The sequence below is a fragment of the Oncorhynchus gorbuscha genome, linkage group LG04, assembly GCF_021184085.1.
Source record: "Oncorhynchus gorbuscha isolate QuinsamMale2020 ecotype Even-year linkage group LG04, OgorEven_v1.0, whole genome shotgun sequence".
NCBI classification, from domain to species: Eukaryota; Metazoa; Chordata; class Actinopteri; order Salmoniformes; family Salmonidae; genus Oncorhynchus; species Oncorhynchus gorbuscha.
Window position 1 is genome coordinate 2,736,772 of NC_060176.1, and position 15,447 is coordinate 2,752,218.

The following is a 15,447-nucleotide window of genomic DNA, read 5'->3' on the forward strand; positions in this document are numbered from 1 at the left end:
GAAATATGACAGTGTGGTTGTGACAAGAACACTCCTGACTGCTGGGTGAGAGCATAGGACAGGGGAGGGGGTTGGGTAGGAGTAGGGACAGGGACAGAAAGAGTGGGGCTGGGGTAGAAGGTGGAGACAGGCAGTAGATCTACATGCAGAAACTGGGGCAGAGAGAAAGAGGGATTATATCCACATGCCATGTTGTGGGTTAGCAGAGCACAAGGCAGCAGCAACTCAAACGACACACACAGCCTCTCTCTAATTCATTCATACACTCACTCCCTCCCTCCCTCCCTCACTCTCTGCTGCTGTTGGACCATTGGAGCACAACTCAGACAGGGTGGAAAACTGGGACACAAGTCTCTATTACAACAACCTGTAGCTGAACATTTTGTCTGTGCATGACTGTTGCTTCCATATATGACATGACTGTTGCTTACATATGACATGACTGTTGCTTCCAATCATTCCTGCAGGAATAAACATAAAAGTACGAGAAAAGTGTTTATTATTAGGGTAGCTACAAAAAGATTTCTCACTAACCTTCTGGTAGTTTTCGTCTCAGCCGGAAATCAGTTCCCGTTTAGTCAGTTATAAAATACAGTAGTGCAATTTGGTTGGTCGGAACGACCTTCACTTTTTCATTTGTCGGGCGCACGGAACAAAGTTTCGGTATCGCAGGTTTATTGGCGCGTTCAGATAAAAGTCGGAACTAGGAAACTCGAACATGTCCGACTTGCTAATTGGTTGAGCGCGGCACGTGTACAACTACAGCCAGTTAGCAAGTCAGACATTTCCGAGTTTCCAAGTTCTGGCTATAACGTTAACAATGCATATATAATTGACTATAGAGACTATGCGAGTCTCTCATAACCACATTAATACCACTGCATGCTGACATTCATCGAGATTTGGTGACATTAATGGAGAATGCTCAAAGAACTTTCTGTAAATAAAATCACATGTTTTTTTTCACAAGCTATATCGCCATCAATAATGTAATGTTGCACAGACGTTGTTTGTATATCGTTGTACACAAGATAACGCCAGTGAGACATGTTTTGAATGATAGCTTTATGTATCTGGCCGACTGTGATAAAAACCGGGGTTTTAAAGAGGCAGAAACGCGCATCTGCTTCCAAGATGTTTCATCACTTCAAAGTTATTTATCAACAACTCTCGAGCAAATATTTTAACAAACTACAATGAAAAATAATATCTTAATTATAATCCCTTACCAGCTAACCCCCACAAATCGTTCGAGGGAATGCTTATTGTTGGCCATCTCATGTTCAACACACATGGCTGCTGTAAACATAGAAATGCAGCATGATAGCTTCTAGCTAACGTTAGCTGTCAAACTATTTGTCTAGTGAAATAAGAGTGAAACAAACGTGGTTGAAGATCGTTTAATACTCATATTGGTAAGTTGCTATAGCTCACTAGCTACTGTGTCTTTATATGTGTGGCCTTTATGGTGTTGTTAGCTAGAGAAGTCAGCCAGCTAGTCGTTGCTAACTAGCAACCGTGACCAGACAGCATAAGTAGAAATCAGGCTGGGATAGGGTTGCTAAACTGTTTTGGTGATGGTAAAGGTGATTTCACAACTTATAACGGAGCAAATGTTCCATCATGGCTCCCAATTTTGGGAGCTCTGCGGTCCGACCTTAGCAACTCTGGGTCAGGCTGCGCTTCGTTGAGGAAGGAGAGGTGCCTAGTACTAGAGTATGTGGCTGAAAACCTATAGTTCGATCACTGCTGCAGACGACTATTCCTACATAACCCTCCCAAATCGGCGCAACGAAAATGCACATGAGCAGAAATGATGAGTGATTGGGAAGCGGAGTCCCCATTTAACGTGGACGAGAAGGCTATACCTTTGAAGTAGAGGAAGAGTTTCTGACCATGACAGAGTTGTATCTGCAACGCTATTGCACTCTCCTTCAGCCTGCCACGAAACCAGTAGACAACAATGGGATATGGGTATGGCCTAAGGGGGTACAAAGGTCCGGACCAAAAGAGGAACTGATGGTGAAGCTGTCGTGATCCCTAACAACATCCTGCTGGGGCCACACAGCAGCAGAATATTCTACCCAGGACAGACCACCCGCTGCTATATCTGTGATGCCATGGACCACCAGGTGAAGGATTGCAAGACTGTTACGTGCTGGAGATGCAGTGAGTTCGGCCACAAGTCCAGAGACTACACGAGTGAAAGCAAGTGCACACCCTGCAATGGTGATGGGCACACCTACTTCAACTGTCCACAAGCCTACAGCAACAGAGCAAAGAACGGTGGAAGGGTAGTAGAAACTGAAATGCAACAACCAACACAGCCAGTAGACGAGCCACAGATCCCACAGCACGTCCCCAAATAAGATGAACAGCAGAGAGGTGGGGAAGAGGAGGACAAGGGAACCGAGAGGTCAAGAGGAGAAACATCACAAACCCGAGAGCAACAGCCACAATGAGTAGGAGAACGATGACAGCTTCGAGTCTTCAGGGAAGAGCCATCACAAGACACTTCCCTCCCTGATGACACAGGTCCTGCAGCAGACTGGTCCACTCAAATAGAGGCTCATGATGACGATCCACCAAACCTTGCCAGTACTCCGGCCACCTCCCTAGTGGTTACCCTCCTCTGCCCCCAGACACTTCCAGCTCCAATGAAGGTACCCATCCATCAAAAACTGGTAAGAAATAGCCTGTCTCTTCCCCTCAGGAAAAGAGACCACAAAACGCACCCTTGTGGGGCCGCTCCCAGGTGGTGAGGGTAGGTAACAACATCTCCACCCCGCTGATCCTCAACACTGGGGCCCCACAAGGGTGCGTTCTGAGCCCTCTCCTATACTCCCTGTTCACCCACGACTGCGTGGCCACGCACGCCTCCAACTCAATCATCAAGTTTGCGGACGACACAACAGTGGTAGGCTTGATTACCAACAACGACGAGACGGCTTACAGGGAGGAAAATAACCTCACACTCAACGTCAACAAAACTAAGGTGATGATTGTGGACTTCAGGAAACAGCAGAGAGAACACCCCCCTATCCACATCGATGGAACAGTAGTGGAGAGGGTAGTAAGTTTTAAGTTCCTCGGCGTACACATCACAGACAAACTGAATTGGTCCACCCACACAGACAGCATCGTGAAGAAGGCGCAGCAGCGCCTCTTCAACCTCAGGAGGCTGAAGAAATTCGGCTTGTCACCAAAAGCACTCACAAACTTCTACAGATGCACATTCGAGAGCATCCTGTCGGGCTGTATCACCGCCTGGTACGGCAACTGCTCCGCCCACAACCGTAAGGCTCTCCAGAGGGTAGTGAGATCTGCACAACGTATCACCGGGGGCAAACTACCTGCACTCTAGGACACCTACACCACCCGATGTCTCAGGAAGGCCATAAAGATCATCAAGGACAACAACCACCCAAGCCACTGCCTGTTCACCCCGCTATCATCCAGAAGGCGAGGTCAGTACAGGTGCAACAAAGCTGGGACCGAGAGACTGAAAAACAGCTTCTATTCAATTCAAATCAAGGGCTTTATTGGCATGGGAAACATGTGTTAACATTGCCAAAGCAAGTGAGGTAGACAACATACAAAAAAAATGAACAGTAAACATTACACATACAGAAGTTTCAAAACAGTAAAGACATTACAAATGTCATATTATATATATATATATATATACAATGTACAAATAGTTAAAGGACACAAGATAAAATAAATAAGCATAAATATGGGTTGTATTTACAATGGTGTTTGTTCTTCACTGGTTGCCCTTTTCTCGTGGCAACGGGTCACAAATCTTGCTGCTGTGATGGCACACTGTGGAATTTCACCCAGTAGATATGGGAGTTTTTCAAAATTGGATTTGTTTTTGAATTCTTTGTGGATCTGTGTGATCTGGGGGAAATATGTATCTCTAATATGGTCATACATTGGGCAGGAGGTTAGGAAGTGCAGCTCAGTTTCCACCTCATTTTGTGGGCAGTGAGCACATAGCCTGTCTTCTCTTGAGAGCCATGTTTGCCTACGGCGGCCTTTCTCAATAGCAAGGCTATGCTCACTGAGTCTGTACATAGTCAAAGCTTTCCTTAATTTTGGGTCAGTCACAGTGGTCAGGTATTCTGCCGCTGTGTACTCTCTGTGTAATGCCAAATAGCATTCTAGTTTGCTCTGTTATTTTGTTAATTCTTTCCAATGTGTTAAGTAATTATCTTTTTGTTTTCTCATGATTTGGTTGGGTCTAATTGTGCTGTTGTCCTGGGGCTCTGTAGGGTGTGTTTGTGTTTGTGAACAAAGCCCCAGGACCAGCTTGCTTAGGGGACTCTTCTCCAGGTTCATCTCTCTGTAGGTGATGGCTTTGTTATGGAAGGTTTATGAATCGCTTCCTTTTAGGTGGTTGTAGAATTTAATGTCTCTTTTCTGGATTTTGATAAGTAGTAGGTATCGGCCTAATTCTGCTCTGCATGCATTATTTGGTGTTTTACGTTGTACACGGAGGATATTTTTGCAGAATTCTGCGTGCAGAGTCTCAATTTGGTGTTTGTCCCATTTTGTGAAGTCTTGGTTGGTGAGCGGACCCCAGACCTCACAACCATAAAGGGCAATGAGCTCTATGACTGATTCAAGTATTTTTAGCCAAATCCTAATTGGTATGTTGAAATTTATGTTTCTTTTGATGGCATAGAATGCCCTTCTTGCCTTGTCTCTCAGATCGTTCACAGCTTTGTGGAAGTTACCTGTGGCGCTGATGTTTAGGCCAAGGTATGTATAGTTTTGTGTGTGCTCTAGGGCAACAGTGTCTAGATGGAATTTGTATTTGTGGTCCTGGTGACTGGACCTTTTTGGAACACCATTATTTTGGTCTTACTGAGATTTACTGTCAGGGCCCAGGTCTGACAGAATCTGTGCATAAGATCTAGGTGCTGCTGTAGGCCCTCCTTGGTTGGTGACAGAAGCACCAGATCATCAGCAAACAGCAGACATTTGACTTCGGATTCTAGCAGGGGAGGCCGGGTGCTGCAGACTTTTCTAGTGCCCGCGCCAATTCGTTGATATATATGTTGAAGAGGGTGGGGCTTAAGCTGCATCCCTGTCTAACCCCACGACCCTGTGTGAAGAAATGTGTGTGTTTTTTGCCAATTTTAACCGCACACTTGTTGTTTGTGTACATGGATTTTATAATGTCATATGTTTTACCCCCAACACCACTTTCTATCAGTTTGTATAGCAGACCCTCATGCCAGATTGAGTCGAAGGCTTTTTTGAAATCAACAAAGCATGAGAAGACTTTGCCTTTGTTTTGGTTTGTTTGGTTGTCAATTAGGGTGTGCAGGGTGAATACATGGTCTGTTGTACGGTAATTTGGTAAAAAGCCAATTTGACATTTGCTCAGTACATTGTTTTCATTGAGGAAATGTACGAGTCTGCTGTTAATAATAATGCAGAGGATTTTCCCAAGGTTACTGTTGGCACATATTCCATGGTAGTTATTGGGGTCAAATTTGTCTCCACTTTTGTGGATTGGGGTGATCAGTCCTTGGTTTCAAATATTGGGGAAGATGCCAGAGCTAAGTATGATGTTAAAGAGTTTTAGTATAGCCAATTTGAATTTGTTGTCTGTATATTTGATCATTTCATTGAGGATACCATCGACACCACAGGCCTTTTTGGGTTGGAGGGTTTTTATTTTGTCCTGTAACTCATTCAATGTAATTGGAGAATCCAGTGGGTTCTGGTAGTCTCAAGGCCATCAGACTCTGCTCTGCTTCTATCTCAAGGCCATCAGACTGTTAAACAGCCACCACTAACATTGAGTGGCTGCTGCCAACACACTGACTCAACTCCAGCCACTTTAATAATGGGAATTGATAGGAATTGATGTAAAATATATCACTAGCCACTTTAAACAATGCTACTTAATATAATGTTTACATACCTTACATTATTAATCTCATATGTATACGTACATACTGTACTCTATATCATCTACTGCATCTTTATGTAATACATGTATCACTAGCCACTTTAAACTATGCCACTTTGTTTACATACTCATCTCATATGTATATACTGTACTCGATACCATCTACTGTATCTTGCCTATGCCGCTCTGTACCATCACTCATATATCTTTATGTACATATGCTTTATCCCTTTACACTGGTGTGTATAAGACAGTAGTTTTGGAATTGTTAGTTAGATTACTTGTTGGTTATTACTGCATTGTCGGGACAAGCACAAGCATTTCGCTACACTCACCTTAACATCTGCTAACCATGTGTATGTGACAAATACAATTTGATTTGATTTGAAAAAAGACTTTGAAAAGAGATTTAAAAAACAGCCATCAAAGAGTATCATTAAATATAAAGGCCATTAACAACTGTATACAAGCAAAATTACAACCATAACTTTTTTATCAGTAGTGGTCTGTCATCTAATATTTCTAAATGTATGAAACGTTCAGGTGATTATCTCTGTCCAACAAATGTCAGTATTTATCTTTGAAATGTCTGCCTTCTATTATGCAATGTGTATTTCAGAAAATATTGTCACGTTATTAATTATTGAAAGATTATTTTAAAACTAAAACAAACTACAACAAAAACAATAATATATGATTAAAATAACTTATCTGTATCTCATAAACAAGAAAAATGTGATTGTGTGTGTCTATCATTTAGTGTCTGTATTTCAGTGAGAGAGTTCTTGATGAATAAACCCCATATCCCTGCCTCTCAATCTCTTCCTCCCACAGACAAGCCTGTCTTCTCTCCAGCTGTGACTGCGATGGAGGAGGTGTCTCTGAGAGTGCTGCCAATGGACCCAGCAGACCGGGGAACCCAGAGGGTCAGACTGGGCCCAGGGCTGATGTCCTCCCTGGGGTTGGGGCTGGGCTCTCCTGTTCTGGTGTCTCTGTCTGGAGGGTCCTGTCTCTGTACTGCCTGGTCCAGGCCTGACCTGGCTGACGGATTCATACAGATAGACATGAAATGTTGTTCTTCAAATCTTATCTTAAACAAAGCTACACCCACGCACCTCAGTCTACCACTAACCCCCAGCCCTAACCCTAGCCCCAGCTCTAGCCCACTTCCCCCAGCCCATGCCTAAGTCCTAGTCTCACCCCAGTCTCCTGCCCCAAGCTGAAAGGCATCCGAATAACAGTGGTGGTTCAGAGTGTGGAGTTCCGGAAAACCACCCCTCCCAGTTTCATCCATGAACTAGTGAAGGACATGCTGAAAGGGACATATGTCCACCAGAAGCACGTGATAGATGTGGGTGACTATGACACGGACATTAAACTGATCGTCATCGAGAGCCTGAACCCAGAGTCCACCGTGACTGGTTTGGTTACATCTAAGACAGGGGTGGAAATAACAGGGACGAGGACCCTCCAGTATTACAGAGGACAGCTCCAGGAGCAGCCCCAGGTCCTACTGGGAGGACTGGAAGAGGTGAGGACCCAGGAAGAGGCTGCTTCTCAATAATGTACAGTGACGTCTTCTCCTGTCCCCCTTCTCAATAATGTACAGTGATTTCTTCTCCTGTCCTCCTTCTCAATAATGTACAGTGATGTCTTCTCCTGTCCCCCTTCTCAATAATGTACAGTGATGTCTTCTCCTGTCCTCCTTCTCAATAATCTACAGTGACGTCTTCTCCTGTCCTCCTTCTCAATAATCTACAGTGACGTCTTCTCCTGTCCTCAATAATCTACAGTGACGTCTTCTCCTGTCCTCCTCAATAATCTACAGTGACGTCTTCTCCTGTCCTACTTCTCAATAATCTACAGTGAAGTCTTCTCCTGTCCTCCTCCTCAATAATCTACAGTGACGTCTTCTCCTGTCCTCCTTCTCAATAATCTACAGTGACGTCTTATCCTGTCCTCCTCCTCAATAATCTACAGTGACGTCTTCTCCTGTCCTCCTCAATAATCTACAGTGACGTCTTCTCCTGTCCTCCTCAATAATCTACAGTGACGTCTTCTCCTGTCCTCAATAATCTACAGTGAAGTCTTCTCCTGTCCTCCTCAATAATCTACAGTGATGTCTTCTCCTGTCCTCAATAATCTACAGTGACGTCTTCTCCTGTCCTCAATAATCTACAGTGACGTCTTCTCCTGTCCTCAATAATCTACAGTGACGTCTTCTCCTGTCCTCAATAATCTACAGTGACGTCTTCTCCTGTCCTCAATAATCTACAGTGACGTCTTCTCCTGTCCTCCTTCTCAATAATCTACAGTGACGTCTTCTCCTGTCCTCCTCCTCAATAATCTACAGTGACGTCTTCTCCTGTCCTCCTCCTCAATAATCTAGTGACGTCTTCTCCTGTCCTCCTTCTCAATAATCTACAGTGACGTCTTCTCCTGTCCTCCTCAATAATCTACAGTGACGTCTTCTCCTGTCCTCAATAATCTACAGTGAAGTCTTCTCCTGTCCTCCTCAATAATCTACAGTGACGTCTTCTCCTGTCCTCCTCAATAATCTACAGTTACGTCTTCTCCTGTCCTCCTTCTCAATAGTCATTTTCAATTGTCACATGAGACTCAGTAGGTGAAAGCAATATGGACTCTAGGATGCCTCTTGAATCTTTTTTCTCTTCTCCTGAAGTCTTCAGTTAGTCGGTGCAGTTGGAGGAGACGAGACGAGTGGAGGAAGTCGCTATAGACTATTGAGGTGGAGAGAAAGACTTCAGTGTCTATAATCATGTCTTTATTGTCTGCGATTCCAGGTGTCAGCGTCTCTGAGAGAGATGTTGCACCTGCCTCTGCAGTACCCTGCTACCCTGGGCTCCCTGGGTCTTTCCTGCCCCAGAGGAGTGCTCCTTGCTGGGCCGCCGGGGGTCGGAAAGACCCTGCTGGTCCGCTGCCTGGTGGGGGAGGTGGGGGCCAGCCTGATCACAGTCAGAGGACCAGAGGTAAGAGGACATATATACACATATAAACATGAACGCACACACAGTAACATAGATCTGCATGCACATACACACACAGTATTACACAACACACACTTGAATACTTGCTTACGTGAAGCTAGATTTACCCAGCCTTCTTACATATGTTGTTTAGCTTGTGGGCTCGATGTTACACAATACACACACATACTGGCTGAATGTAATTGGACTTTCGCTTGCCTCCTCCACACCCCAGGTAGTAGGGTCTCGGCCAGGGGAGAGTGAGGAGAGGTTGCGGGCGGTGTTTGGTCGGGCGCGGGCAGCGGCAGAGGAAGGGCCTTGTGTGTTGTTCCTGGATGAGCTGGACTCACTCTGTCCCAGACGGACTGGATCCTCCGCACCCGAGAACCGGCTGGTCGCTCAACTGCTCACGCTCATGGACGGCATGGACCAATCAGATCACTTCCTCATCGTAGGAGCCACTAATCAGCCGGACAGCTTGGACCCGGCGCTACGGAGGCCCGGGAGGTTCGACAGAGAGGTAACTTAATTGAAAGCAGAAAGTTCCACAGGAGGCACAGTAATGAGTGTGTTGGTCTGTACAGTAACATTCTATCCTGTCCCTGTTGCCTCCAGGCAGTCATTGGTGCAGCAGTAGTTGTCCATCCTGTCTGTAATGTTTCCTCTCTCTGTTGTCCAGGTGGTTATCGGTGCCCCCACAGCACAGCAGTAGTTGTCCATCCTGTCTGTAATGTTTCCTCTCTCTCTCTCTGTTGTCCAGGTGGTTATCGGTGCCCCCACAGCACAGCAGTAGTTGTCCATCCTGTCTGTTATGTTTCCTCTCTCTCTCTCTGTTGTCCAGGTGGTTATCGGTGCCCCCACAGCACAGCAGTAGTTGTCCATCCTGTCTGTTATGTTTCCTCTCTCTCTCTCTGTCTGTTGGCCAGGTGGTTATCGGTGCTCCAAAGGTGGTTATCGCACAGCAGTAGTTGTCCATCCTGTCTGTTATGTTTCCTCTCTCTCTCTCTCTCTGCTCCAAAAGCACAGCAGTAGTTGTCCAGGTGGTTATCGGTGCCCCCACAGCACAGCAGCGGTTGTCCATCCTGTCAGTGCTGTGCCAGGCCATGCCAGTGTGTGTCAGTGTGGACTGGGCAGAGCTGGCCCAGAGGACTACAGGATATGTGGGTGCTGACCTCAGTGCTCTCTGCCGTGAGGCTGCCATGCTGGCTATACGACACAACACACCGGTAAGCATAGACACACACACTGTAAAGTCAGATCGTATTGGTCCTTTGAGCCGGATCATCCACACACACACCACACACACCTGTTCTAACTTCTATCCAGGTTATTGTCATTGAGATAGTCTTAACATTATTGACTCCTCCTGTGTGTTGTGTAATGTTGTCAGGGTTCAGGGGAGCAGACTATCACCATGGAACACTTCCTGTCTGCCCTGAAGACTGTCCGTCCATCCTGTCTGAGGGGCAGTCTGGGACGGACAGACCTCCCAGCCGTCTCCTGGGAACAGATAGGAGGCCTGGAGGAAGTCAAAGTCAAACTACAACAGGTACTGGTGGAACTATACCGGGAAAACAGTAGCATTCCTGCATTCATTCATTCATTCATTGGACCAACACTGAAGAGCAGCAGGTAACAACAGATACAACAGACACACCGCTCTGCTCCAAAGTAGTGCACTAGAGAGTAAGGTGAATAGGGTATCATTTGAGACTTGTCCTGACTTCCTGTCCTCTGTTTCTGCTCCCTCCTTGTAGAGTATAGAGTGGCCAATGCGTTACCCGGAGGCGTTTGTGCGTCTGGGTCTGTCCCGTCCCAGGGGGGTGTTGCTGTACGGTCCCCCAGGCTGTGCTAAGACCACCCTGGTCAGGGCTGCAGCTACCTCCTCCCATTGCTCCTTCCTGTCAGTCAGCGGGGCTGACCTCTACTCTCCATATGTAGGAGATTCGGAGAAGGCCCTGGCTCAGGTAGGGGTTTGGAGAGCCCCTCGTCTTAACTGAATGTTCCTATTGTTCTTGTACTAGCATGCAGTGTTAGACATTTTCTGAAGCAGTTCAACTTTGTTGTCTGGAGGAATGTTGCTGTCATGCTTTAATCAATAGAATCACTTTGGTAGATGTTATTGTGTGTACGTGAATAACCTTGTGGTGTGTTCCTGTATGTAGCTCTTTCGTCAGGCGCGGGCCTGCGCTCCCTCCATCCTGTTCCTGGATGAGGTGGACTCTCTGATTGGCTCCCGGTCAGAAGGCCATGTCCCTCAGAGTGCCCAGACCCGCCTCCTGTCTGTGCTGCTGAATGAGCTGGACGGGGTAGGCTTTAGGACCCTGGAGAGGAGAGGAGCAGGGAAGACCCTACAGGCTGAGGGGGTGGAGCACCACCAGCAACAGGAACATGTCAGACATTACATCCTACTACTGGAGCACCAATCAAAACATACACCATATAATCACACAAAAAACATACACACCAACAGCACACTTTATATGTAGATTCTGCTCAGAATCACTGAATTACAAATCACTTAAAGAGTAGCGATTCTGAGCTTCACATCGTTCAAACTGATCGCTTCAAACTTCCTGACAATCGCTTCTGTCGTTGTTAACATGATGTCCTGTCTGCCCTCCCTGTCAGTTGGAGTACCAGGAGGTGTGTAACAAGGAAGTGATGATCGTAGCGGCCACTAACAGACCAGACTTTCTGGACAGTGCCCTCCTAAGGCCTGGAAGACTGGACCAGATCATCTATGTACCCCCACCTGACTTACAGGTATCTATTACCACCTTCACCTGACCTACAGGTATCTATTACCACCTTCACCTGACCTACAGGTAACTATTACCACCTTCACCTGACCTACAGGTAACTATTACCACCTGACCTACAGGTATCTATTACCACCTTCACCTGACCTACAGGTATCTATTACCACCTTCACCTGACCTACAGGTAACTATTACCACCTGACCTACAGGTATCTATTACCACCTGACCTACAGGTATCTATTACCACCTGACCTACAGGTATCTATTACCACCTGACCTACAGGTATCTATTACCACCTGACCTACAGGTATCTATTACCACCTGACCTACAGGTATCTATTACCACCTGACCCACCTGACCTAGGTATCTATTACCACCTGACCTACAGGTATCTATTACCACCTGACCTACAGGTATCTTACCACCTGACCTACAGGTATCTATTACCTACCACCTGACCTGACCTACAGGTATCTATTACCACCTGACCTACAGGTATCTATTACCACCTGACCTACAGGTATCTATTACCACCTGACCTACAGGTATCTATTGACCTACAGGTACCACCTGACCTACAGGTATCTATTACCACCTGACCTACAGGTATCTATTACCACCTGACCTACAGGTATCTATTACCACCTGACCTACAGGTATCTGACCTTACCACCTGACCTACAGGTATCTATTACCACCTGACCTGGTACTATTACCACCTGACCTACAGGTATCTATTACCACCTGACCTACAGGTATCTATTACCACCTGACCTACAGGTATCTATTACCACCTGACCTACAGGTATCTATTACCACCTGACCTGACCTTACCACCTGACCTACAGGTATCTATTACCACCTGACCTACAGGTATCTATTACCACCTGACCTACAGGTATCTATTACCACCTGACCTACAGGTATCTACCACCTGACCTACAGGTATCTATTACCACCTGACCTACCACCCACCTGACCTACAGGTATCTATTACCACCTGACCACCTGACCTACAGGTATCTATTACCACCTGACCTACAGGTATCTACCTGACCTACAGGTATCTACCTGACCTACAGGTATCTATTACCACCTGACCTACAGGTATCTATTACCACCTGACCTACAGGTATCTATTACCACCTGACCTACCTGACCTACAGGTATCTATTACCACCTGACCTACAGGTATCTATTACCACCTGACCTGACCTAGGTATCTATTACCACCTGACCTACAGGTATCTATTACCACCTGACCTACAGGTATCTATTACCACCACCTGACCTGACCTACAGGTATCTATTACCACCTGACCTACAGGTATCTATTACCACCTGACCTACAGGTATCACCTGACCTACAGGTATCTATTACCACCTGACCTACAGGTATCTATTACCACCTGACCTACCTGACCTACAGGTATCTATTACCACCTGACCTACAGGTATCTATTACCACCTGACCTACAGGTATCTATTACCACCTGACCTACAGGTACAGGTATCTATTACCACCTGACCTACAGGTACCCACCTGACCTACAGGTATCTATTACCACCTGACCTACAGGTATCTACCACCTTACCACCTGACCTACAGGTATCTATTACCACCTGACCTACAGGTATCTATTACCACCTGACCTACAGGTATCTATTACCACCTGACCTACAGGTATCTATTACCACCTGACCTACAGGTATCTATTACCACCTGACCTACAGGTATCTATTACCACCTGACCTACAGGTATCTATTACCACCTGACCTACAGGTATCTATTACCACCTGACCTACAGGTATCTATTACCACCTGACCTACAGGTATCTATTACCACCTGACCTACAGGTATCTATTACCACCTGACCTACAGGTATCTATTACCACCTGACCTACAGGTATCTATTACCACCTGACCTACAGGTATCTATTACCACCTGACCTACAGGTATCTATTACCACCTGACCTACAGGTAACTATTACCCTGACCTGGTATCTATTACCACCTGACCTACAGGTAACTATTACCACCTTCACCTGACCTACAGGTATCTATTACCACCTGACCTACAGGTAACTATTACCACCTGACCTACAGGTATCTATTACCACCTGACCTACAGGTACTATTACACCTGACCTACAGGTAACTATTACCACCTGACCTACAGGTAACTTATTACCACCTGACCTACAGGTATCTATTACCACCTGACCTACAGGTATCTATTACCACCTTACCTACCACCTGACCTACAGGTATCTATTACCACCTGACCTACAGGTATCTATTACCACCTGACCTACAGGTATCTATTACCACCTGACCTACAGGTATCTATTACCACCTGACCTACAGGTATCTATTACCACCTGACCTACAGGTATCTATTACCACCTGACCTACAGGTATCTATTACCACCTGACCTACAGGTATCTATTACCACCTGACCTACAGGTATCTATTACCACCTGACCTACAGGTATCTATTACCACCTGACCTACAGGTAACTATTACCACCTGACCTACAGGTAACTAGTACCACCTGACCTACAGGTAACTATTACCACCTGACCTACAGGTATCTATTACCACCTTCACCTGACCTACAGGTATCGATTACCACCTTCACCTGAACTGATCCCTCTGATCTCACCCCCTCTTTCTCCTCCCCCCTCCAGGCGCGTGTGTCCATCCTGCAGGTGTGTACAGAGAAGATGCCTCTGGATGATGATGTGTGTCTGGAGGAGCTGGCTAGACACACTGACCTTTACTCTGGAGCAGACCTGGAGAACCTGTGCAGAGAGGTACCAAAACACACCTCCCCTGTAAATACAACATACTGTACCTGTCCCTTTAAACCTTCACAATGAGGTACAGAGTACACCAACACACCTGTCCCTTTTAAACCTTCACAATGAGGTACCGGGTACACTAATACACCTGTCCCTTTTAAACCTTCACAATGAGGTACAGAGTACACCAACACACCTGTCCCTTTTAAACATTCACAATGAGGTACAGGGTACACTAATACACCTGTCCCTTTTAAACCTTCACAATGAGGTACAGGGTACACTAATACACCTGTCCCTTTTAAACCTTCACAATGAGGTACAGGGTACACTAATACACCTGTCCCTTTTAAACCTTCACAATGAGGTACAGAGTACACTAATACACCTGTCCCTTTAAACCTTCACAATGAGGTACAGAGTACACCTAAAGTATAGACACTGCCTTCAGTCACTTTTATAAAATGGCATGTTTTAACGATAGGACAGATTCAGTGACATGTTTGTTTCTACCATAGAATGATAGCTGCTGGGGTTTAACTGTAATGTTGTCTGCAGGCAGCTCTGTTGACCCTCCAGGATGAAAGTATGGAAGCTTCTAGTATCAAACACCGATACTTCCTCCAGTCTTTACAGAGGATGACTCCTTCTCTTTCGACCCAGCAACTACAGACATACAAAAACCTCTTCAGATGACCAACTATAGACCCACCCCATCAGATGATGCCTTGGAAAATAAAAATGTCATTGTTTCCTTTCCTTTTTTGGGGGTCTGTTGGCTGTTTATGGTGATGAGTTGACCGTATGTATGCCTAATTACATTAGTACATTGAGATGATTGTAATACATCAGCACAAGCAGGATCTCCAGTCCTCCAACAACACACACTTAATGTACACCTGTACAAAAACACCTGATTCAACTTTAAGGGCTTGATGATTAGAATCAGGTGTGCT

The 15,447-nt window shown here is 45.8% G+C and overlaps 1 protein-coding gene across 2 annotated transcripts; it reads left to right on the plus strand.

Moving 5' to 3' along the window:
- Positions 1-1,205: 1,205 nt before the first annotated feature.
- Positions 1,206-15,250, plus strand: spata5l1 (spermatogenesis associated 5-like 1). Of its 2 annotated transcripts, XM_046345551.1 has the most exons (11): positions 1,206-1,415; positions 6,764-7,460; positions 8,734-8,919; positions 9,152-9,436; positions 9,957-10,142; positions 10,307-10,465; positions 10,674-10,883; positions 11,082-11,309; positions 11,548-11,682; positions 14,378-14,503; positions 15,050-15,250. In XM_046345551.1, the coding sequence occupies exons 2-11, from the start codon at positions 7,239-7,241 to the stop codon at positions 15,185-15,187; spliced, it is 1,875 nt and encodes a 624-aa protein (XP_046201507.1). In that variant the 5' UTR covers positions 1,206-1,415; positions 6,764-7,238; the 3' UTR covers positions 15,188-15,250. The 2 variants fall into 2 exon arrangements, with proteins under 2 accessions (XP_046201507.1, XP_046201508.1); XM_046345552.1 differs by lacking the exon at positions 6,764-7,460 and having other exon boundaries at positions 1,211-1,415.
- The last annotated feature ends 197 nt before the right edge of the window (positions 15,251-15,447 follow it).